Here is a 22,521-nt window from a genome sequence, read left to right on the forward strand (position 1 = left end):
GGTTGGATTTAAATCACCCAGAGTAGCTTGACTGCATCATATCAAACAGTATACACTAATGCAGAGCACATCCAAAACAGGCATATTGCATGTTATTGCAGCTTGCGAAGTTGTTAAGAAACCAATCTGATTCCTTCCTTTATATGTCATGATACTACTATGCTGTCAGCTATTTGGCCAGGTGACACAATATTTGCAGTCAAAAGTTACAGGCTAAAATTGAATGTTTACATAAATTGCTTTAAATGTAGAAAATCAGGGGAAAAACCCAAAACAATTCATGTTATTTTACTAAACACATTTTATTGTCACATTTATTATAGAAAACATAGGTAAAAATTAGTCAAGGTGACAATGGCAATGGTAATGCCTGTACAACATCATACAAACAAAGAAGGGACCTGAGAGGGATGACCTGCAACACCTCTTTCTCATTGGTCAATCTCACACTAGGAGGAGGAGCAACACAGGTTTTAATTATCATTGACAATCGTAACAAAAAATGATTAAAACAGGAACTTGTACCCAGGAAAATGTAAACACACAGTGCCAACTCTGAGGATGAAACCACAATTCAAGCAGAAAAAAGAAAGATATAAAAGAAAAAACACAGTTAATTATTTCTTTTAACAATTTAATAGAAGTCTAAAAAAACGTTATTTACATTCTCTTTTTACCTGTTACCATTCAAATAAAAATATAACTGGTAACTTTAGTGTAGAGTTGTGAGTCATCAGCTCCTTGATTACAAAGGCACATGTATCACAGTTGTGTATGGGGTAACACTTGAACTTGAATTGTGATTTTCTACTAAATTACTAATTTGATTTACTTTCATGTTTTTTTTTCAGTATGTTTCTACTGAATTATTGTACTTTGAACCAGTAAATACTTTTAAAGTTATGGTATATTTTGAACACTCCTTAAACATCCGTCCAAATCTAAACGTGGCAGTTAATTCATAAAAAATGTTTAACAAAAGAAATATTGACAGCAGAAATATTTTAATCCCAATAAGCATTTCTGCTCACCTCAACATGAATCTATTAACATTAAGCTCTGAGATTTGTCCCTAGGTTCATTCATCATCAGTGTTTTTGGCTTGTTCTCTTGCTCACTATATACATTTCTTTATGTACTTATGACTATATAAGATGTGAGTCGATCCAGGTTTTATTTGTGCCGATTAACGTGTGCTCGTTGGGATTATTAGCTATTTGGTTTGGACGTGTCAGACTGTTGATGGAATGGTTATATGTCAGTGTAGCAAGACAGTACAGTAAGTGTGACTGTAGTCCGGATGTGTTGATTTTGATACATATGTGGGTGTGTAACCCTGGCTAAGGCCGACAGGTGACACAACACTGTCTTTGGATGGACCTGAGGGAGCAGCGACCCAGCAGCTTCAGCTTGTCACAGAAGCGAGAGGTCATGGTGTTTTTCCTGCAAACGGCACCTGCAAGAAGGAACACGAGACAGACGTCAAATCCAATCAAATCCAATCCACTTTATGTATATAGCACATATTAAAAACAGAGGAAATATGTGCCATGAAACACTGCAGGACAGGTAATATTTATTTTATTTAAGGTGATTTAGGGTGAGGTTAGTTACAAATAAGTGTGCCCATAGTGACCCTGCTGGGCTACCAGACAGACTAATCGTTGCGTACAAACCTGTGTTGGTCTTGCATTCCTGCATATTGCACTTCCTGAGTGTTTCTGGTTTGGATATCTTCTCACAGAGACTGTTGGGCATGACGGCCATATCCTGCTCACTCAAACAGTTGACTTCACGCTGCTTCTGACCCCCACCACAGCTCACAGAGCACTGCAAAGACACACACAAAACGATAATCATGGTCATCAGGTCCACTTCTAGGAATATTAAACTGCCAGACATGTTTTTATGAACAACATTTTGAAATGCCCTCATTGCTCTGGGTAAATCTTGATGATGTGAGCCTGACCTCCTCCCAGTCCTCGGCCCTCCAGTCGGTGCAGGGCTTTAGACTGCAGGGCTGTGTGCTGTTTGGCCTCAGTGTGGTGCTGCAGCGATGAGGCTCGGGACAGTACACCAGGCGCTCATGGACACCTTCATCACAGCTGCCAGAGCACTGAGGAAAACACAGGGTTATAAGGAAGGTGCGTAATTGTAAAATCCATATATTTTGGGACATAAATGTGACAATACTCACACATTTGGCTGTGACAACGCCGCAAGAATAGCCTAAATCCTCAATGTAATATTTGATTGAATTTGACTTGTTTTGTTATACTAAGTAAATAATATTATTCATTTAGTAGGGGCTACATCATGTGAACATTAGTTATGGCCTTTAGTGAAAATGGTTTCTAGAAAAATCATGAATGGTTTAGTTCTCTCAAATTATGAAGATATCTGCATCTACCTTAAGTCTGTATACTTTCAAATATTGGAAAATAAAATCAAAACTCTTTGATTATTATTGAAAAATAGATAAACATGGATATTCCTTTTTTTTTTTTAAAGCTAGTGAAAAAAAGGTTGCTTAATTGTAACATAAAGAGATTGGATGTGTAAAATGGTCCTACCGGTCCCCAGGGTGATGTGCTCCAGGTCATACAGGGCTTGTGGGGGCAGGTCAGGGTGCTGAGGGGTCTGCTGGACACGGCTTGACAGTGGAAAGGTCTGAGGGGACGTTTACTCTGAGAATCCATACACTGGACTTCACGGTACCTCCTTCCCACCAATGCACAGTTTTCAGGACACTGTGGAGAACATCATGGTGAAATTGAATGCCTTAGAAAGACCTGGCACTTGAGAACTCAACAAACCCATTTCATCATTTGGAAAAGTAACGGATGATTAAGTATTGAGTAAAGTTCTCGGATTCGGTGACTGGAGGAAATCTAACGTTACTCACCTTGCTCCAGCTGCCACTTTGCCAGGTGGCACAGGGCTGTAGGTGACACGTGCGCGCGGGCTCAGGTCTCTTCTTGCTGGCACAGTCCTCATCATTCTGGGAGCTGCATGTTACTGTCCTCCATATTGCTCCAATCCCACATGTTGTTGAACACTGAGGAACGTGTTCTTATTAGAACTTGCCTTGGGTTTATGTGTATACTTTGATGGACACATTTTAAAAGAGACATGTGAGGCAATAATATTGAAAAGAAAATATTTAGCAAATCTTAATAAAAAAACAACCAGAAATGTAAAAAATCTCTTTCTGTGCATTTGAGCCTGTTTCTTCCTGATAAAAGATCATCCCATAACCATGTTCTAAATCATACATCATTTGATTTCCTACCATGAAGAAGCCTTTGAAAATTACTTTTACTTGACCGACAAACTTGAAGATATTAAATGAAATACATGGTAATTCACTATTGATTGCTGAATGAGGTAACACAACATCACGCAGCCTATTGTCCACTGAGGAGAGCACTTGCATTGGCAGCAGTATGGACTGGATTTCTGTGGTGACATTTTTGGACTAAATCACATTAGTGACCCTTTTCCATCACCCAGCATTGGTTGACCTCCAGAGAAGGTAGATAGAGCTTACAGAACAGACTTTAATTCAGTTGTGTGCGTGACACTGTTTTTTCCAGTCTCTCCTAGCTTTGCAAGTGAATGTTTACCAAGGCCGAACATTCAGAAAAACAAGAGTGATGACTACAGGCGATTGACAATCAAAAAACGTCACACATACAACAATGTTTACATCTGTCTGCATCATATGCCACAGCATGTGGTAAACTTCAGGTTTTTCAAAGCTTTCACTTCATAAGAGTCGTATTTATGGAAGGAGCATCTCAACAAATTAAGATGTATCTTATAATATGGCCAGCATTAATGTGATTTCTTTGGAAAACAAGTACATTTTCTTGTCTGATTCTTAATAATGAAAGATAATATGGGCATAAAACATCTGTACCCACCTCGCTCCAGTTTCCCACGACCCAGAACATATCCATGCTGACTGGCTCTCTAGCCATCTGCTTGCTTTTGTCACTGACGGAGCTGCTTGTGGGATCTTCTGGTCGCTGGTTTTTGTTCTTGGTGCGACTTCCTTTAGACGAGGAAGAAGGATTTTTAGGACGAGTGGTAGAACTGGTTTTCCTTGGTGTCACTGCAGGCTTCTTTTGTTTAATGATCTTCACTGTAGACTTGGGGGTTGCTGCAGTGGTGAAAGGTTTTCTTCTAGTTGTGGAAGACGCTTGTGTTGTGTTGAAACCAGATTTTGATGGTACTGTGTGATATCTGGGAGTGGTGAGGGGAACCCTGCGTGTCCAGGGGCTGTGTGGGTTAATACGAGAGGTTGTGTGTTGATCTGAGGAGGGATAGTGTTGAGTGGTCTTTGCCCATGATTCAGTACTGGTGTGTGGGGCGGGGTAGGTGGTGGGTGCTTTGGTTGTGTGCACGGTAGGCGGATTTGTTTGTAAAGTGGGTGTAATAAGGATATGTAGTTTTGGTGTGGTTGATTTAAGAGGATTTATCAGGGGTGTAGATGTGGAAACATCCAGGTCAATAATACCCTCCTCCTCTGTTGTCCTATCATCAACAGCATAATCATATCCTGGAGTATACATCCCCACATTTGGTGTGCTGCCCTCCTCTCCCTCCTCCTGAACTTTTACCTTTACAATGCCTTTAGTTTTTATGTCCTTTTCAGCAGAATTGACTTTAGATGAGAAGACTTTCCCTCTCTTATCCTCATTTTTTCTCACATGAACATTGGGCTCATAATCATCTGTGTCTATGATTTCAGGGATTGTGGTTTGAGGGGTTAGAGGGGAAGCGGTGGTAAGGATGAAAGCTGTCGTAGTTTCTTTGGTGGTTGTTTTCTTCCTCACAGTGACAGCAGCTGTGGGTGCAGATGTGGCCATGGTGCTCGGGGGAGTCCAGGTAGGTGTGGGCGTGGAGTGGTTGGTGGGGCTGCTCTTAGGAGGGTACAATTGGCGATATTTAGGAGGAGGACCGGGGCGTCTACGAAGACTTGAGTTAGGGCAGCTCTGTAGGGCGCACAGTGATCTGGTCCGAGGTTTAGTTGAGAGGTCGCAGGTCTTCTTTGGTGCACATACGACTGAACGTGATCGAACACTGCCTCCGCATGTGACTGGGCACTGCAGAGAAGGAACAACACAAATTATACATTAACTCAGAAAAGGCAGTAATATAAAAAATAAATCATCGGTTAAAAAAATGACCCTACCTCTTCCCAGTTGCTGACAACCCAGTTCAGACCACAGGGTACCTCTCTGTTGCACGGCACCACAGGTTTGGGTTTTAGGAGATGCTTGCACTCGGCAGGGTGGAGCACCCTTTCCTCCCCTGAGACTGTCCGAACACAGAGCACCGTTCGCTTCCGTACCCCATCAGATCCACAGGTGGAAGTACACTGCTGCCAGCCACCCACCCACCACCTGAGAAAGAGGGGATGGACAGAAAATGAGGTTGAATAAACCAGAAAGAAGAGATTTTATGGGAGCAGATGGCAAGCAGATGATTGTGTCATCTTCTGACAATGAAGAGGGCTGCTTATAATTTCTAAATGTTTGATACTATTGAACCAAAACCATGCGTTTTGGAATACATTGCTTTAAGGAAAACATGTTTTTCTACACAACCACATTTTTTTTCATACAATAACTTACAACATTTTATATGCTCTCAAAACACAATGAACCATGCAAGATAAAACTAGCCCAATGCACACAAATCACAAACTGTTTCAGTAAACAGGTCAGGACTCCCTGGAAGAAGAGATCTTGTATCTCAATGGGACATTCCTGGATAAATAAAGGATAAATAAAAAAATAAAAACAAGACTATAAATCTGTCCAGGCCAAGTAACGACTGTCGTTACTTGGCATTTTTAAATATATTCTGCGAACACATTTTAGTTGTTAACAAAAACAGTATTGAGGTTCCATAACCAATACGTTTCCAAGTCAAAATATACTGACAGTGACTGAAAAATAGTTAAACAGCATTTGAGAGTGAGGACCTTGCAGGACAATCCATAATCTTGCATTTTCGGATTCTGTCTTCCAGACGGCTGACCGGGTCACACAGAGACTCATCCACGACACCCACGTCCATCTCAAAGCACCGCACAGGCTGGTGCTGCTGACCTAAAGCAGCCAGGAATACAGAAAGCGGAATGACCAGGCCGTTACTTAACTGTCACTGAAATTATTTACCATAAAAAATGTTTAGAATGACGATCCCTCTTGTCTAATGCAACACCAACCTAAGCCACAGGTGGTGCTGCAGTCAGTCCATGCCCCGTGCCTCCACCTGTAGATGGGTTCGATGACCTCATTTCCTGTCCCTTTTGTCTTCTTGATGATGTACTCGTACTTTATACCTGGGTTTTTCTCCTGGAACAGCAACTGGACAGCCACATGAATTTTAATGTAGAGTATGATTTCAACATGAAATATTGGACATACAAACAAATGTTCAATTCCCCTTCAATTTCATTTTAGTATCTGGTGTCTTTGAGTATTTGAGAGAACAATTGCTTATATACTGTCTGTATTTATTGTGATCTAATCCTTCACGCAGATATGTTTAGGCTCATTTGGAAAACATGCAACATGTGCATGCTCTGAATGGTTGGCTATGGTTAGCTATCCTAAAGTCCCTTTCTCTATCCCTGATTGGTTGAAACCACCCTCAAAAGACACTGAGTTACATTGTGGATTTCTGATTAATGCTATATATCTCTCAAATACAAACGTTTTTAAAAACTACAAAAAACAAAGACCCTTCGCAGATTGACCCTACCTGCAGCATGACGGGATGTGAGGTGGGTCCAGGCGCCGTGAGGTTCTCCAAGTTCCCGCTGCGTTCGTAGTAGAATGTCGTCCCACCGGCCTGGTACTCCCCGTTCCACTGGATGATAAAGTTGCCATTGAGAAAATACTCCTCAGAGGTCTCGGTCTTCAGAACCAGGAAGTTACCTGCTTCCTCCACTTCCTTTACCAGGATGTCCCGCGCCCCCTCAGGTATTACACCCACGTCCATGTACCCTGGGAGAGTGGAGAGGGGAGTCAGAGTCACCGCGAGGTAATGGATGGCCCACCATGGCTGCTGCCACACTCACATCCAGACTACCAGACAGTTTCTCTCTGATCTTTAATAGAGGGTGGGCTCGGTCTGTGGGGGTGGTTGGCATGTGTGTGTGTGTGTGTGTGCGTGCGTGCGTGCGTGTGTGCGTGTGTGTGTGTGTGTGCGTGTGTGTGTGTGTACACGTGTGCGTATTCGGCGTGGGGGGCACTGCCTTGTCTCTGTTTTTATTGTGTGTGGATGGGGGGCTGGATGGGGGAGGACGAAAGCAGCTATGAGTAGGTCTCTGGAGTTTAATGATGTTTGTGGGAAGGTGTGTGTGTTTCTGTGTTTGTGCAAAGGAGGGGGAGGTTTTCCCCTGGTCTAAGCCTTTTGAAGTTTTACACATCTGGGCTGGTTATCTAGAAAGGATGCTGTGTGGGGCAAACACACAGGCAGAGAGAAAGAGAGGCAAAGAAGGAAGAACGTTTTTGTATTGTTTTAGAGCCTCTTTCTCGATAAATGTTGCCGTGTGTTGACTCTGCATGTGAGTTATACTTTTTTTAAATTAGCCAAAGATATGTCAGATATAGATACGATTTAGCTGAATAAAAGCATGGGCCTGAAGATAGACACACACTCGCCACACACACAAACACCAGCAGGACAAACAGCTGCACCTTGTGGACCAGAAGGCTGCCATGACAACAGCATCACAAAACATTGGGGTAATGCTAATGAACAGTCCTGAAATGACTTTCTGCCTGTAGACATAAATTAAAATTCTGCTATTTCACACTCGTCTGGTGGGTATATCAAAGCTCCTCCTCATTAGAAGGTTTTCTGTTTTGCGTTACAGTTTTATAATTGGATCAAATCTTAGGTCTGGATAATTCAATTTGCTCAAAAATTCATTGTATCAAACTTACCAAAGCCTTCTTCTTCATCAAACGACTTGTAGACCGTCTCACAGCTTGTGCCGTCACCCAAACAGACCCCGCAGCGATCCTCCACAGCGTTTGAGTCAATGCCATAGTCACAGCCTACCGCCTTCACACAACACACACACACACACACACACACACACACACACACACACACACACACACACACACACACACACACACACACACACACACACACACACACACACACACACACACACACACACACACACACACAAATATAGAGACACATAACAGGGTCACATAAGTTGAGAGTTTGCACAGAAAAGCTTCTCACTCACTTATACTGATGTTAAACTAAAACTCCTATCCTGGTCCACTATCACCCCCCCCCCCTGTCTCTTACCCAGCCACAATACCTTGCACACTCCGTTGACACAGATGTTTCTGGACTTGTTGTTCATGAAGCACGGAGTCCCATCTGTCACAGTGTCCAGCATCTTCTCCGTAAAATACTCAACGTCTGGTCGACAGTACAGCTCACATGGGTTTACTGAAGATGGTTGAAGGGTGGGGAAAAGGAGAGAATAAAGTAGCTTTGTTCTATTGAGTGTCTACTATTGTCATGCCTGATTATCAGTAACAAGGCATACTTACAAAAGTTTCATCATGATGTCAAGAAATGTTGGAGCTCTTTTTTCTATTGAACAAAAAACCTAATAAGCCTTATAAAATAACATTATATATAACTAGTTAATTCAGTTTAGGAATTGATATAAAGTAAACTTCAGCAAGGACATTAACTGCAGTTAACGGAAAACCACATACAACTTCAACCAACTTCAACCAACTGCATTGTGTGCTGCGATTGCTTTTTCGTGTAAATGCTGCCATCTGTTGGGTGACATACATGATCGCAGCTTCAGATTGATGTGGTAGGAAAAAAGGGCTAATTAAAGGGTGTGTGTCTGTCTTTCTGTAGTATCTAAACTTATCTTTATATTTGAGGCTTTGATCACTCACTTGGGTTGGACACAGGGATCCACTGGTAGAGCTCATTGTGGTAAGGCACAGTGTCAAATTCGCTGCACAGCATCTCTCGAAAGCTTGGTTCATTATTCTGACACAGCTTTGTGTTACAGGTCCGATAACGTTTCCTTTCCCCGGTGCAGTACTTGCCACCAAACTCTGGTCTGGAGAAAAAACAAGAGAAAGACTTTGTTTTCTTTTTGAATTTAGTGAAGTGAGACATGACAGGTGAGACTGGAGAATAATTAATACATAAATTGACATGACAGAAACATTTGTAGATGGTGTGGTTTTAATTAAGATGCAAGACCGTCTGTTGTGTATGATTCTTGTGAGGTTTTATGCAAGTGTAGAGGAGCCATCAGGGATTTTGTTTTAAAAAGGGAAAAAAAGATAAGAATACACTAATTAATAAAAATATAGAGTTGGAACAATCGAGTTTTCTGCTAGTAGAGGAGGCTAATGACATCCCTTGGTCCAACTATTTTTCATTCTATTTATTGGCTTCTTTTTTGTTCGGTAGCATAATTTCAATCAACCATTTTAAAGAAAAAAAACATGAATTGTGTTAGACTTGCCATTGGAAGATAAACAGGTTTATGGCAGGTATATGTACAAAAAAAAGTAGTGCCCTGAAATACTTCAATGGCAGATTTAAAATCAGCTCTTACTTGGGGTTGTTACACTCCCTCTCTGCTGACTGAACTCCAGTCCCGCAGGTCCTGGAGCAGTGAGACCATTTCGTCCACTGTCCCCAGCCTCCATTCACCTTCTCTGGGAGTTTACCCACAATCACACACTCTCCTGAGATACACCACTGTAGGAGAAAATCACACAAATAAGACCTGTAAGATGACACTTTAAGTACTTTGCGTCAGTACAAGCCTTATATCCCAACCATCTTCATTCCCCAGGCTAATGAAATTCACACTCTAACAAGACAAAGCCAAATGGCACCCACCTTCTCCGGTCCACAGCGGGTGCCATCTATAGGCGAGTCCAGTTTGGAGCGACAGGATCCGTTCACTGAACACCAAAGAATCTGGCAAATGTTCTGAAAGAAAGATGTAATCCGTAAACAATGAGAAAAGGATTATATTCTAATGGATTCCTAACATTTTAAGTCTTGGATTCACGATAGACACTCACATCGACCTCATGGCAGAAGGTTGCGTTCGGGCCGTACTGGAGTTGGCACTGGTGGTGTGTGGTGTAGCGGACACCGAGGCGAGCCAGCGGGGTGGTTAGGTCTCTCTTAGAAGGACGGTCATCCAGACAGAAACCCCAGCCACGACTAAGACAAACACAAAAAAGGTAAAGAATGTGTGACCTTTGAAAAAGAGAAAGGGGAACAATGTGTGGTGCTGAGAGAGATGCCTGACAGAGAATGCTTGAAAGGTCAACAGAATAAGGACTCTTTCACAAATAGTTCTCAGTAAGTTACTGGGATAACCTTTTAGGAAACACTAGCGATTTTCACAATTCACACATTGACTACCATACAAACTCAACAGAAGAAGAAGATGGGGCAGGGCTGGATGTACACGTGCTTAATATTTAAGGAACATGGCTTGTGAGGAGCGCTTTTAATGGCCTCAGCATTGGTGTAAATGCTAATCTGTGAATAAGTACTTCATCTCTGAAATATTGTGATTGGTTCGAGCTTCTTTGGTAAGGCCTAGTTAACCCTTTTTATTTTTCCCTGTAATGTTAATTATGTGTCCACAACACTGCTGTACCGGCACTTCCACCCATGTTACTTTGCCTGGAGGTGGGAAACAAGTGGTACAGATTTCCCTGCTCCCATTCACATATGAGCTCTGCCCAGGTGTAAGGGACTTAAGAGGAGCATGGAGAGTTTGTTCGAGAGAAGTTCATACTTGTGGGTACTAGTATGCGTTTTAACTTTAGTAACATTTAAAACAATTATAAAAACTTGTGTCAACATGCAAGTGAACAAACATATATTTGCTTTTGTACTGCAATTTACAGTGTCCTATAGCACAGAATCCTATCAAATAGGGTGATGCGGAAAATACTAAAATTCAACAAACTCTTTTGAATTTGCTCCAGGTCCAATTTTTGTTGTCAGAAAGGAATTGTTAAATTCACAGTTGACTCAGTTTTAAAGAGAAAATAATCAGAGTCAAGGCAAACTCTTTTAGTTATTTGTGTAAGTGTGACCGCCCTCGTATGTTCCCTGAGGCTCCTCTTGCTTTTCTTTCATTATTGTTGGATTTTCTGGCTGTAAATGAATTGTGCTTGTACAGCATATTATTGGCATGTAAGATCTTTGTTGCCCCCTATAAATTGAGATTGTCATGGTTTGCTACACATGAATGTCTTTATAACTGCATTTTTGTTCTACCATTGCAGGTTTTTTTCAATAATTTTCACCACCTCCTTTCAAATCTGCACCAGCATTTTCACTTTAATATTAAGAGTCACTGCTTGTTTGGAATGACTGTAATTCAAACAATGATTTCACAACCCTGGAAATGCACACAATTTCTAGACCACTTGGAAAAAACAGCGTGAACAGTAAGAGAATCATGTTATGATCCATGGCTTCAGAATAAAGTATGAATGCAGCCTTACTCGAGGAAGCGTGTGATGTAGTCTTTGGAGCAGGAGGACCAGGTGAGAGGCGAGCTGTCGTACATCAGCTGTCTGGACATGATGAACGGGTGCCTCCCCTCCAGCTCGCAGTCATTCCCCTGACCGTCATGATGGATTCCAAAGCTGTGTTCAAAACACAACCAGCAAGACCAATTATGTTATTATCCTAACAAAAGAAAACATGTTTCACCAGGATTGCATTCAGCTCTTGGACCTGCAAATACTGATTGAACCTCTGAAAAAACATCTTTATCTTAATAAAATGTCGACAGCGTCAATCCTCTGATTTGAAATCCACTCCAAAGTCTTAGATCCCTTTTGTTTGTGCATGTCCTACATCATTACCTGGGAGTACAAAGCAGTGAAGTTCTTAAGAAAACAGAAGAGTTGTACAAAATGTATGATTTGTAACATAAAAACACAAGAAAACGAATAATCAGTTAACAAATTGTGCTTTCACAATAGCAAAGATGTTCATTCAGACAGATAGTGTGTAGGTTTACATAATAGTCAGACATTTGACCTGGAGCCAAAAACCAAGTCTGAAAAGATGACGAAGTTTGTCCTGCTATTGGGTTCACAATAAATGCGTTGGCATGTCTGTATTTCATGTCTGAAAAAAGGTTCAAAGGAAGGTGCTCTTTGTATAAGTCAGGGGAAACTAATGTTCATTATCTTGATGTGATTCAACATTGGGGAGGTGGCTGCAGTTATCTTAAGAGGCAAACAAAAATAAAATGTTCTTTAATAATAATAATAATAACTTGAATTTATATAGCGCCTTTCATAACCTCAAGGTCGCTTTACAAAGAAACATACAAGGACAAGACATAAAACATAAAAACATAAACATGTAAAACATTTACATTTACGGTTACTAAATGCACCTCGCATCATTCTCAGGTAATCTTTTTTTAACCAAGGTCTGGTTACCAGATACTATCCAGCCCATTCACTTATAAGCAAATGTAATAAAGCTAGGATATTTGATAACGCAACTGTGTATCCCTATGGTAACCATCATACGAACGAGATTCTGTCTTTGTCACATCGCCCATTATCAGAGGTGGGAAGTAGTGGAGTACAAATACTCCGTTACTGTACTTAAGTACATTTTTCTGGTATCAGAACTTTACTCCACTACTTATTTTTCTGACAACTTTTTACTTTTACTTCTTACATTTTTAAAACAAATACCTGTACTTTATACTTTATACTTGTCATTGCGTGCCTTGCGTGATTTTAACACGATCCGTGGATCCTTCACTTCCTGGTCTTTTCTAAAGAAGAGGGACCAATGAAAACTTTGTCAATTTGCCGATTTTCAGCATCGAAACATTCATTAGCTAACAATGACATTATTGTTCTATTAATATAAAGTGAGATCAGTTAGTGATGGCAGTTTGACACTGAAGCTTCGAACGGAGCTTCAACCCTGGACTTCCTATTCCATAGAAGCAGTGCTTCGAAGCTTGCTTCAAATCACGTGACATATGACGTCCGAAGCAGCAACTGCTTCAAATCACGTGACATGTGACGTCCGAAGCAGCAACTGCTTCATTTCCTGAATGACTGGTTCGCGGTCCATTCACGCGATTCAATCACTGCCTCGTCTCGATTCTGACAGGTGACAGGTTGAAACAGTTTAAAATTTGAGCGCTTCAACACTTTATGACCGCTCTAAATAATGCGCAATGTGTGGGTTGTTGTCGTAGTTTGCGTTGTTACTGTTGAGTTGTTGGTATTGCATTTGAATCGTACTATCATTATAGAGCAAGCCAGGAAGAAAGATAGGTCGTTCTGGCTCGGGAAACACTTCGAAATGTGGAGAAGTTGTGAACAAAAAGACAATTATCAGTAATATAAAAACAGTTCAATATTTCAAGGAATAGATAGCCCAGTGGGTAGAGCCGGCGGCCCAAATGCGGCGATGTCCTCCGCGCAGCTGGTTCAAAGCCCAGAATGGATGTATTTTAATCATTGCTTTTCAACTTTAATAACTGATAAAAGTTGATAACTGCCCTCTCCTCCCAAAAAAATGTCCAGCACTCTCTAGTCTCTTCTCAATAACCAAATACACACAATTATTAATCTTTAATTGCAAATAGAACATGATATTCAGTCTGTGTGTGTGTGTGTGTGTGTGTGTGTGTGTGTGTGTGTGTGTGTGTGTGTGTGTGTGTGTGTGTGTGTGTGTGTGTGTGTGTGTGTGTGTGTGTGTGTGTGTGTGTGTGTGTGTGTGTGTGTGTGTGTGTGTGTGTGTGTGTGTGTGCATCGAATATTTTTCAAGGCAATAATACGTTAAACCCACTGCAGCCTTGCACTTCGCCAGGAGAGGTCGCTGTAACTGAAGCTTCGAGAAATTAACCTATTTCCGACACAATTGTCCAAGTGGTTCGATGCTTCATTCAAAGCTTCATTTTGCCATCACTAAGGTCAGTTACTCTATAAAACAGATGGTAGCTGTTAAGGGAAATGTTTACATATGTCCTCAGTTATTGTATGTAATACTGTTATTGTACCACTGTGAGGCACTGTAGTATTACGTGCTACTAATGACCAGTCTTGCGTCATGTAAATGAGGGTGTGTTCACCTGATGCACGTGTACACTGTCTATGTTTGTTCTCTTCTAAGTTAGCTCGGCTGAGCGAAGGAATCACCTGTGAAGCAGAGGAATAAATCATGCTCAAGGGCTAAACAGTTCATCGTCTCCGTCTCCAATATTTCTCTCCGAGTGCAGCGTAAGAAGAAGCTGCCATCCTAAACCTCAACAGGTTATGGGCCCAGGAGTCATTCGGGGAGAAGTTTGAAAATGTATCACCGTCAGAAAGTCACGGCGAACAGCGTGCTAACGGGATAGCAAGATAAGCTAACATGGATAATCGAGGAACAAGCAGGTTGCCTCGACTGATGTTCGACGGAGATGAAACCAAGTACGAACTTTGGGAGACAAAAGTGTTAGGACACCTTCACCTATTAGGGTTAAAGAACACGATTCTAAGAGAACCAAATAGTGAAGCCGAGATAGCGGCAGACGGCAAGAAAAATGCAGACGCGTATGCTGAGCTAATACAACTTTTAGACGACAAAAGCCTCTTGCTAATTATGAGGGATGCGCCCGACAATGCAAGAGAAGCCTTAAAGATATTAAGGGGATATTATGTCGGGAGGGGAAAACCCCGGATAATAAACTTGTATACCATGTTGACATCACGAACAGTGAAAGTGTCACCGACTATATCATACGGGCAGAAACCACCATCACTGCGCTACGGAACGCAGGTGAAACGTTAGGCGCCTACTGATAGCCATGGTCTTAAAAGGACTGCCTGAGATATTTAGGCCATTTGCAATACACGTGGCACATAATGATGACAATATAACGTTTCCAGAGTTCAGGACAAAGCTAAGGAGTTTTGAAGACACAGAGAAATGAAGCACGACAGAGTCGAGTGATAACGTGATGAAGACTCAAGCGAGACCCGGACGGCGGCCCGCAAAGCAAGGTGCATATGACAGGAACGGTGACAATGCCGATATTGAGTGTTTTAAGTGCGGCACAAAAGGCCACAGAGCGAGAGTGTGTCGGCAGAAGACATGGTGTAGTCAATGCAAAAGTGACACACACAAAGACGCCACGTGCAGGCGTAAAGACAGACAAGATGGCGCGAGAAAAGTCTCAGAAGAAGATGGTGGCAACGCAGATTACGTCTTCAGGATCAAAGACGGAAAAAACAGGGTCCAGCGGCAGCCAGCACGCAGCATCCAGGAGAAGGGCCTGATGGTCGACACAGGAGCCACCTCGCACATCATCACGGACATCACCAAGTTCAAAAACTTCTATGACACGTTCAAGCCACACTGCATGGAGCTGGCAGATGGTACCCGGTGCAACGGCGTCGCTCAACGCAAGGGAAAAGCAGAGGTTTGCCTGGTAGACAGCGGAGGACGGCGACATACCACTACGCTGAGAAAGGCATTGTTTATACCGTCATATCCCCAGGACATCTTCTCAGTGAAGGCAGTGACCACCAGCGGAGCCACGGTCGTTTTCAAGCAGGGAAAAGACGCTTTGATACACAAAGACGGTACCAGGTTTGACATTCATGTGTACAACAGGTTGTATTATTTGCACACTGAAGGTGAGAATAGTGACAAATGCAATGCTTGCCATGATGTACAGACGTGGCATGAAATACTAGGCCACTGTAATTATGACGATGTGCAAATGCAAAATGTGGTTGAAGGTATGCAGATCAAGGGCAAAACAGATAGACCCGACCAAGAATGTGAGGTGTGTATTCAGGGGAAATTTGCACAAACCAGAAATAGAAACCCTGATAGTAGAGCAAAGGCTCCATTACAAATGGTACACAGCACACGAACCTAGCCGGTCCAGTAGCTACAGAGTCAAGAGATGGTTACAAATATGTACAGTCATTCACTGATGACTACTCGGGTGCAATATGTGTATATTTTCTAAAAACTAAAAGTGACACGGTACAGGCAACGAAAAAATTCCTAGCAGATACAGCCCCATACGGGAAAGTGAAGTGTATAAGGTCAGACAACGGCACAGAGTTCACATGCAGGGATTTCCAAACGTTGTTAAGGAAAAATAGGATAAGACATGAGACGTCAGCCCCGTACTCACCCCACCAGAACGGTACAGCTGAGAGAAGCTGGTGTACTCTTTTTGAGATGGGTAGGTGTATGCTAACTGAAAGTCAGCTACCAAAACAGTTATGGAACTACGCAGTCCAAACAGCAGCCATAGTACATAACAGATGTTTTAACAGGCGTACAGGACAAACCCCTTACCAGATGCTGACAGATAAAAAGCCTAACGTCTCTACAATGCAGAAGTTTGGGTCTGTATGTTACACATACAAACAGGACAAAGGAAACACTTGATTCCAGGTGTGATCAGGGTCGTTTTGTGGGTTATGACAAGAACAGCCCCGCGTATTTGGTCTATCACCCAGATACTGAGAAAGTACAAAAGCACAGGCTAGTCAAGTTTGTAAACAAGGTAACTGTGGAGAAACAGACATTTGGGTCAGACCCAAATGATGACAAATACAGTGTGAGGCAGCCTAGGGCTAGCAGGGTCACACCGGAGATACATGAGAGCACAGAGAATGCTAAAGAGACTAGTGCACAAAGTGACAGTCCAGTAACTATGTCTGACGACAGTAGCCAAACACAACCAAGTGGGACAGATGATGAATCTGAGGGTGGGAGATACCCGACTAGAGACAGAAGGAAACCAAGTCACTTTGTAACTGAAGACAGTGATAGTGATGGGATTCATACTACCGTAGACTACTGCTACAGAGCAGTATGTGGCATTCCACAGACATTTAAGGAGGCTATGACGTCAACGGACTCAAGAGAATGGGTCAAAGCCATGGATGACGAAATCCAATCATTACATTACATTACATTGCATTTAGCTGACGCTTTTATCCAGAGCGACTTACAATAACCTTGAAGAAAACAGAATCATATAAGTACATCAGGTTTCATAAAGCCAAACATTTCAAGTGCTACTCGATTGGCTATAGATAAGCCAGTCATTAAAGGGAAATGGAAACACTTTTCAAACTGCTTTCCATGCGACAATATTCCCATTAGGAAATGTATTTATCTAGTCTATTTCCAATGTAAACGATCGAGATACGCACATTTATTTGTTTAAATACGCGCCTAATGACCTAGGGTGCTTCCATCGATTCGGGACTTTCCCAGTGACGTCACTGTGTGTGTACGGCTTCCTGGGCCAAAGCTCAATACAGCTGCAAACAACATGGCGTGCAATGCACCAGTGGTTTCCAACAAAAGAAAACGGTCGTCGTCAGGAGCGTATTGTATTGCCCCAGGCTGCACAAATGGTTTTTATACAAAGAAGGAAGAAGTACATTTCCATAGGCTGCCACTAAAGGATGAGAAGCTGCTCAAAGCATGGGTTATTTCCATGAAACGGTCCGATCCGCCGCTGAATCAGTACGCACGTGTGTGCAGCGAACACTTTACAAATCGTCACCTTCTTAAACTAATGGCCTAAGTCATATTTTGGAGAAAATGTTTTTTTTGCCTAAATCATCTCTTCTTGATGCTGGCCACCTCTGGTAAAATTGCCTACATCCTTATTGAAAGGATAGTGCTGTTCCTACCCTGATAGTATAATGGCCTATGTCAAGAGTGTGACTTAGGCCATATATTTAAAAAACATAATGGCTTAAGTCACATTGTCTTGTGACTTAGGCCATTTGACAAGCTTTACAAAATGGCTACTTCAAGAAAAAGAAAAAACTAACAGATAAATTAAGTTATTTTCATGGTTCAGGGCTTGTCCCCTATTGGGAAGTGATGTTTACTATACTATAGGCTGGGCTATAAATATTGTGTAGTTATTTAGTCTTTTACTTTCACAATGTATAGTTACTGTAGCTACCGAAGCTATACTGTAGGTACTATAGTTACTGTAGCTAATATAGCTACTGTAGCTCCATGAAGCATGCACACATTCCCTTCTGGGACAATAAAGACTAATCTAAAAACTAATCTAACCTTTCAAAAGTAACGGTTACAATTACTGCATAATTATGAATTAGAAAAAGTACATTTTGCATTTGTCTGTTTCAATTCTTAATATTGTATTATTGTCTCATTTTTCCACATTACATTTCCATCTTATTAGGAAAGATTACATGTTTTTTTAATTGAATTTGGCCAAATGATATTCATCAAAAATAGCTTTAATGTATTAATACATAGGACCACAGTGCAATTACAAAACATTTTTTCATAATGATCACAGTTGTGACCGTACGCCTACTCCTTTTTGGTAGGAGATGCACTTGACTTTTCAGACACCGATCAGGAATCATCCAATGAAAATGAGACCGTTGTTAAAGAGATGGAGCAGCATGTACCAGGCCAAGACCCTGTATCAGATGGAGCAGACAATAACTTAAACACTCTCATTGAAGAAGAGAGTGTTGCTGAAGATGCCAAGCAGACCCGTCCACACCATGAAGAAGACTTAGATGATGATGATGTTATCATTGACCCAAACTACAATCCATCCTCTGATGAGTCCTCTCTCCCTGAAAATGAAGACAGTCTGGCAGCAACTTCAGAACATTATGGTCCTCATCTAGAGGATGTATGAAAACAATATGGTCAAAAGGAAACAACATAAATACCTCAGCCCAGAAACATGGAAGCAAAATGAATCCAGGAAGAAACATCTCAAAGGAATGGCATACAAGGTCAAAGGTGGCAAAGAAATAGCTGCAAAGGCTATGGGCCTTCCCTGCAATTCGAAGTTCTGTCAACGAGTCACGACTCGAGACTGTCAATCCATTACAGAAGAGCAGAGGCAGTGGATATTTTAGAAAGTTTGGTCAATGGACAACTGGGAAGAACATCGGTTATACGTCACCACTTTGATCACAAAGGTTACCATGAAGCCAAAGAGAGAAAGTTGGTGAGGGATCCAGGCGCAGTTCATCATTTTCCTACCAACTGAAACTTCAGGATGGAACGAATCTTAAAGTGTGCAAAGCTTTTTTTCTTCTACACTTGGTATCCCTGAAAGAACCATTACACTGGCTGAACAAAGACACCATCGACCATGACGAACAAGTGGCAGACCCGCCAACTACATCTCCACCTCAGAGTGGCAAAAATGCAAAGCTGGAAACTGCTGTCACAGAGTTCCTTAAGGACTGGTTGAAGGATCTGCCCACTGTTGATTCACACTACTGCAGAAGGACAGCGCCCTACAAAGACAAGAAGTTCATTCACCCAGGCACAACCATCTCCCAACTACATCAGGAATATCAACAGGCAGCTGCAATTGCTGAAGTTGACGCTCTGCCAATCAAGGAGAGGACATTTCAGGACCTTCAGTCCATGAAACATGTCATGCCCGTCTAGTGTCATCAGCTTTTTGACAATTTGCCACATAATTAGACACACACACACACACACACACACACACACACACACACACACACACACACACACACACACACACAAATCAAGATGACTGAGAAAGATTCAGGGGATAAACTGATTTAAAGGTCCCATGTCATGCTTTTCCGGTTATTACCTGTCCCCTAGTGTGTTATGTAGGTTTTTCTGCATGTAAACAGTGTGCAGAGTCACAAACCCTCAAAGTGCACCCTGTAGCGAGTAAAACTCTAACACAGAAAAGACCTGTCTGTGCTGCCCCAGAACGCCTCGTTGGACATTTCTCTTTTTCCATTTGTTTCTTCCTGAGTATAGTGACGTAATCTTACCCAGTTCCAAATGGACCAATCCGTGGAGCTACACACACACACACACACACACACACACACACACACACACACACACACACACACACACACACACACACACACACACACACACACACACACACACACACACACACACACACACACACACACACCCTTATCTTTTCTCAGCCGAGATGTTCCGCTGAGTTTTGCCGGCACACTCAGCCGCAGCTACGTGGATCTCCACTCACAGTTCGCCAGACACTCTGAGTGTGTGCTCAGGCTGAGTTCCGTGGTATCTCGCAGACCCCAAGCAGCAACCAGGAAACGACACCAGTAATACAGCTCACACTGTCCGCTCCTCGAGCCTCAAAGGGCGGAGCAGCGAGCCCCGCAACGTCTCGCCAACACAGCACCCAGACCGCATGCAGCATTCTCATCTGTTTGTCATTACTGGTGTCATTTTCTGGTTGCTAACTAATGCCATTGTAACACATAATCACTGATGTTCAGCTGTAACGGTGGTGGACTCATCAGAGCACAGTGGGCTCACAGGGTGGGGGGGGGGGCAGGAGCTCCAACAAGGTGTGTAGGACAGAGAGTGAATACACAGACTATAGAGATGCTGTTTGAGAAACCAATGTGAGTTTGGAAAATTGAACAATGTAAATCTATTCTAGTCGACCTCAACAATGGAATTATGATCAGTCGAAATGGCCAAGACATGGGACCTTTAAATGGAAAAGGGTTAGCTGCAATTAAAAACACAGCAAAGAAGAGCTGGAGGGAGTATGAGGAGAGGCACATGCCTCCTCAGGGTTAGATTTACTTGCCTTTTGTTTTATTTAGCTAAGATTTAAGTTGTACCTTTTGAGTTTGCTATATTGAATTAAAGGGCCAACAACGTCCAAACTGCCCTCTCTTTTCTGGGTCTCTGTATGCTCTTCTAGCATTTGAAACTGTTAGTGGCCGACCCAGCCATGGTCTGTCACAGTAATGCGGAAAGTGCACTGTTTTGCCTAAGTCACTTACTCAAGAAGTAATAAGGCCTAAGTCAGGTTTCAAATTGCCTAAGTCACAACAACATGTTCGTAAATTGGCCTAAGTCATCTAATCCTCTTATTTTACACAATTGACAGACAGTGTTATTTGTACGTCAATAGTCATATATTGTCATAACCTTTTTGTGTGAAATAATTAATATATATCATATATTCTATATTTGGTTCAGTTTTTTCTGTTTTTTGAAAAACTTTCAAATATGACTTAGGCCATTAGTTTAAGAAGGTGACGAAATGACGATTATGTCCACAAAATGAGGTTTGATGAGTCTGGATGCCTGGTTCAATACAAAACATCGGATTTGAAGCCAGGATCTGTTCCCACAATATTCGATTTCTCATCGTATGCAGTCGGGAACACCGACCGTCCCAGCACGCCCGCCGCGCAAGACAATGACACCAGTGTCAACAAACGTGAAGTTCGAGCAACCAAACGAGCTGCTTCAGCTGCCGAGAGAGAGGTAAATATTGCAGCACTACCAGATTACTAGCTCACACATGTATTTACTGACACTGTGTCAGTGACACAGTGTGACCTTATTAATGTATGTATATATATATTAGGGCTGTCAAGTTAACGCGTTAACGCAAAGGAAAATTAACGCCACTAATTATTTTAACGCGATTAGCGCATGTGTATTTTTTGTCCTCGGCCGCCCCGTAGTTTCAGAGCGCATCGAGTTTAAAATACCATCTACATGTCATAGTCTGCTCCATCATTCACCAGTAGTTTTCCATTCACCTGTCTCACCTGTTTTCCACACCCACTCGTTAACTCACTCTCTTTCTCTTCTGCACCCATTAGCTTCTGCCAGTATTTAAACTCGCACCTGACACACACTCTTTGCCAGATTGTACTTTGCCTCATGCTTGTCTCTCCCGCGTTCAACACTAGATTGCCTACCCGGTTCCGACCCTGCCTGTCCCCGACCTGCCTGCTCTGCCTGTTTCCTGATCCTGCCTGTCCCTCGACTATCCTGCCTGGCCTGTTATCCGACCCTGCCTGTATCCACGCTGACCGCCTCGCTTACTCCCTGACCCTCTGCCTGTCCCTGACTCACCTTCTGCCCGCTGTCCTCCGGTGCGTTATACTGCCCGGTTGGTATTCCTCCGATCCAGTGGAATCTCCAATAAAGGATATTACCAATTCTCCTTGGTTTCTCGAGTGCTGCATTTGGGTTCTCCTTAAGACTGTGACAGAACAATCTGGCCAGAACATGGACCCAGCGCACTCCTCTTCACCAAGAGACCGTTTCGAGAGAGTTGAGGACGCTCTCCAGAGGCAGGAAGCCTCGATAGCCGCCCTGGCCACCGAGGCTCATCATGCTACATCTTCACATGACCAGACGCTAACCTATTTAGCTGCGCAGCTACAGCAGCTAACGGCTACTGTGCAGCAGCTAGTGGCAGGAGTGGCCGCTCCAGCGCCTCTTCCTATGCCGTCGACACCCGCTTCTGCATCACCTCTGATGGGATTTACCCCGGAGCCTCGGGTGGGAACTCCGGAGCGCTACGCCGGGGAACCGGAGGGCTGCAGCCCGTTTCTTACGAACTGTTCTATCCTGTTTGCACTG

The 22,521-nt window shown here is 42.6% G+C and overlaps 1 protein-coding gene across 1 annotated transcript in view; it reads right to left on the reverse strand.

Annotated features, from left to right (window-relative positions):
• Positions 1-283: 283 nt before the first annotated feature.
• Positions 284-22,521, reverse strand: part of LOC117452915 (A disintegrin and metalloproteinase with thrombospondin motifs 12-like) — a 40,121-nt gene continuing 17,883 nt past the window's right edge. The window contains exons 8-24 of the mRNA XM_034091730.2: positions 11,574-11,717; positions 10,125-10,269; positions 9,937-10,029; positions 9,647-9,792; positions 8,970-9,139; positions 8,366-8,499; positions 7,971-8,091; positions 6,781-7,025; positions 6,242-6,383; positions 5,996-6,122; positions 5,201-5,411; positions 3,927-5,111; positions 2,906-3,058; positions 2,574-2,750; positions 1,970-2,116; positions 1,677-1,830; positions 284-1,456 (exon numbers count right to left, since the gene is read on the reverse strand). Coding sequence (XP_033947621.1) covers positions 1,341-1,456; positions 1,677-1,830; positions 1,970-2,116; positions 2,574-2,750; positions 2,906-3,058; positions 3,927-5,111; positions 5,201-5,411; positions 5,996-6,122; positions 6,242-6,383; positions 6,781-7,025; positions 7,971-8,091; positions 8,366-8,499; positions 8,970-9,139; positions 9,647-9,792; positions 9,937-10,029; positions 10,125-10,269; positions 11,574-11,717 — 3,610 coding nt within the window. The 3' untranslated portion in view covers positions 284-1,340. The remainder of the gene's footprint in view (positions 1,457-1,676; positions 1,831-1,969; positions 2,117-2,573; positions 2,751-2,905; positions 3,059-3,926; positions 5,112-5,200; positions 5,412-5,995; positions 6,123-6,241; positions 6,384-6,780; positions 7,026-7,970; positions 8,092-8,365; positions 8,500-8,969; positions 9,140-9,646; positions 9,793-9,936; positions 10,030-10,124; positions 10,270-11,573; positions 11,718-22,521) is intronic.

The sequence above is a fragment of the Pseudochaenichthys georgianus genome, chromosome 9, assembly GCF_902827115.2.
Source record: "Pseudochaenichthys georgianus chromosome 9, fPseGeo1.2, whole genome shotgun sequence".
NCBI classification, from domain to species: domain Eukaryota; kingdom Metazoa; phylum Chordata; class Actinopteri; order Perciformes; family Channichthyidae; genus Pseudochaenichthys; species Pseudochaenichthys georgianus.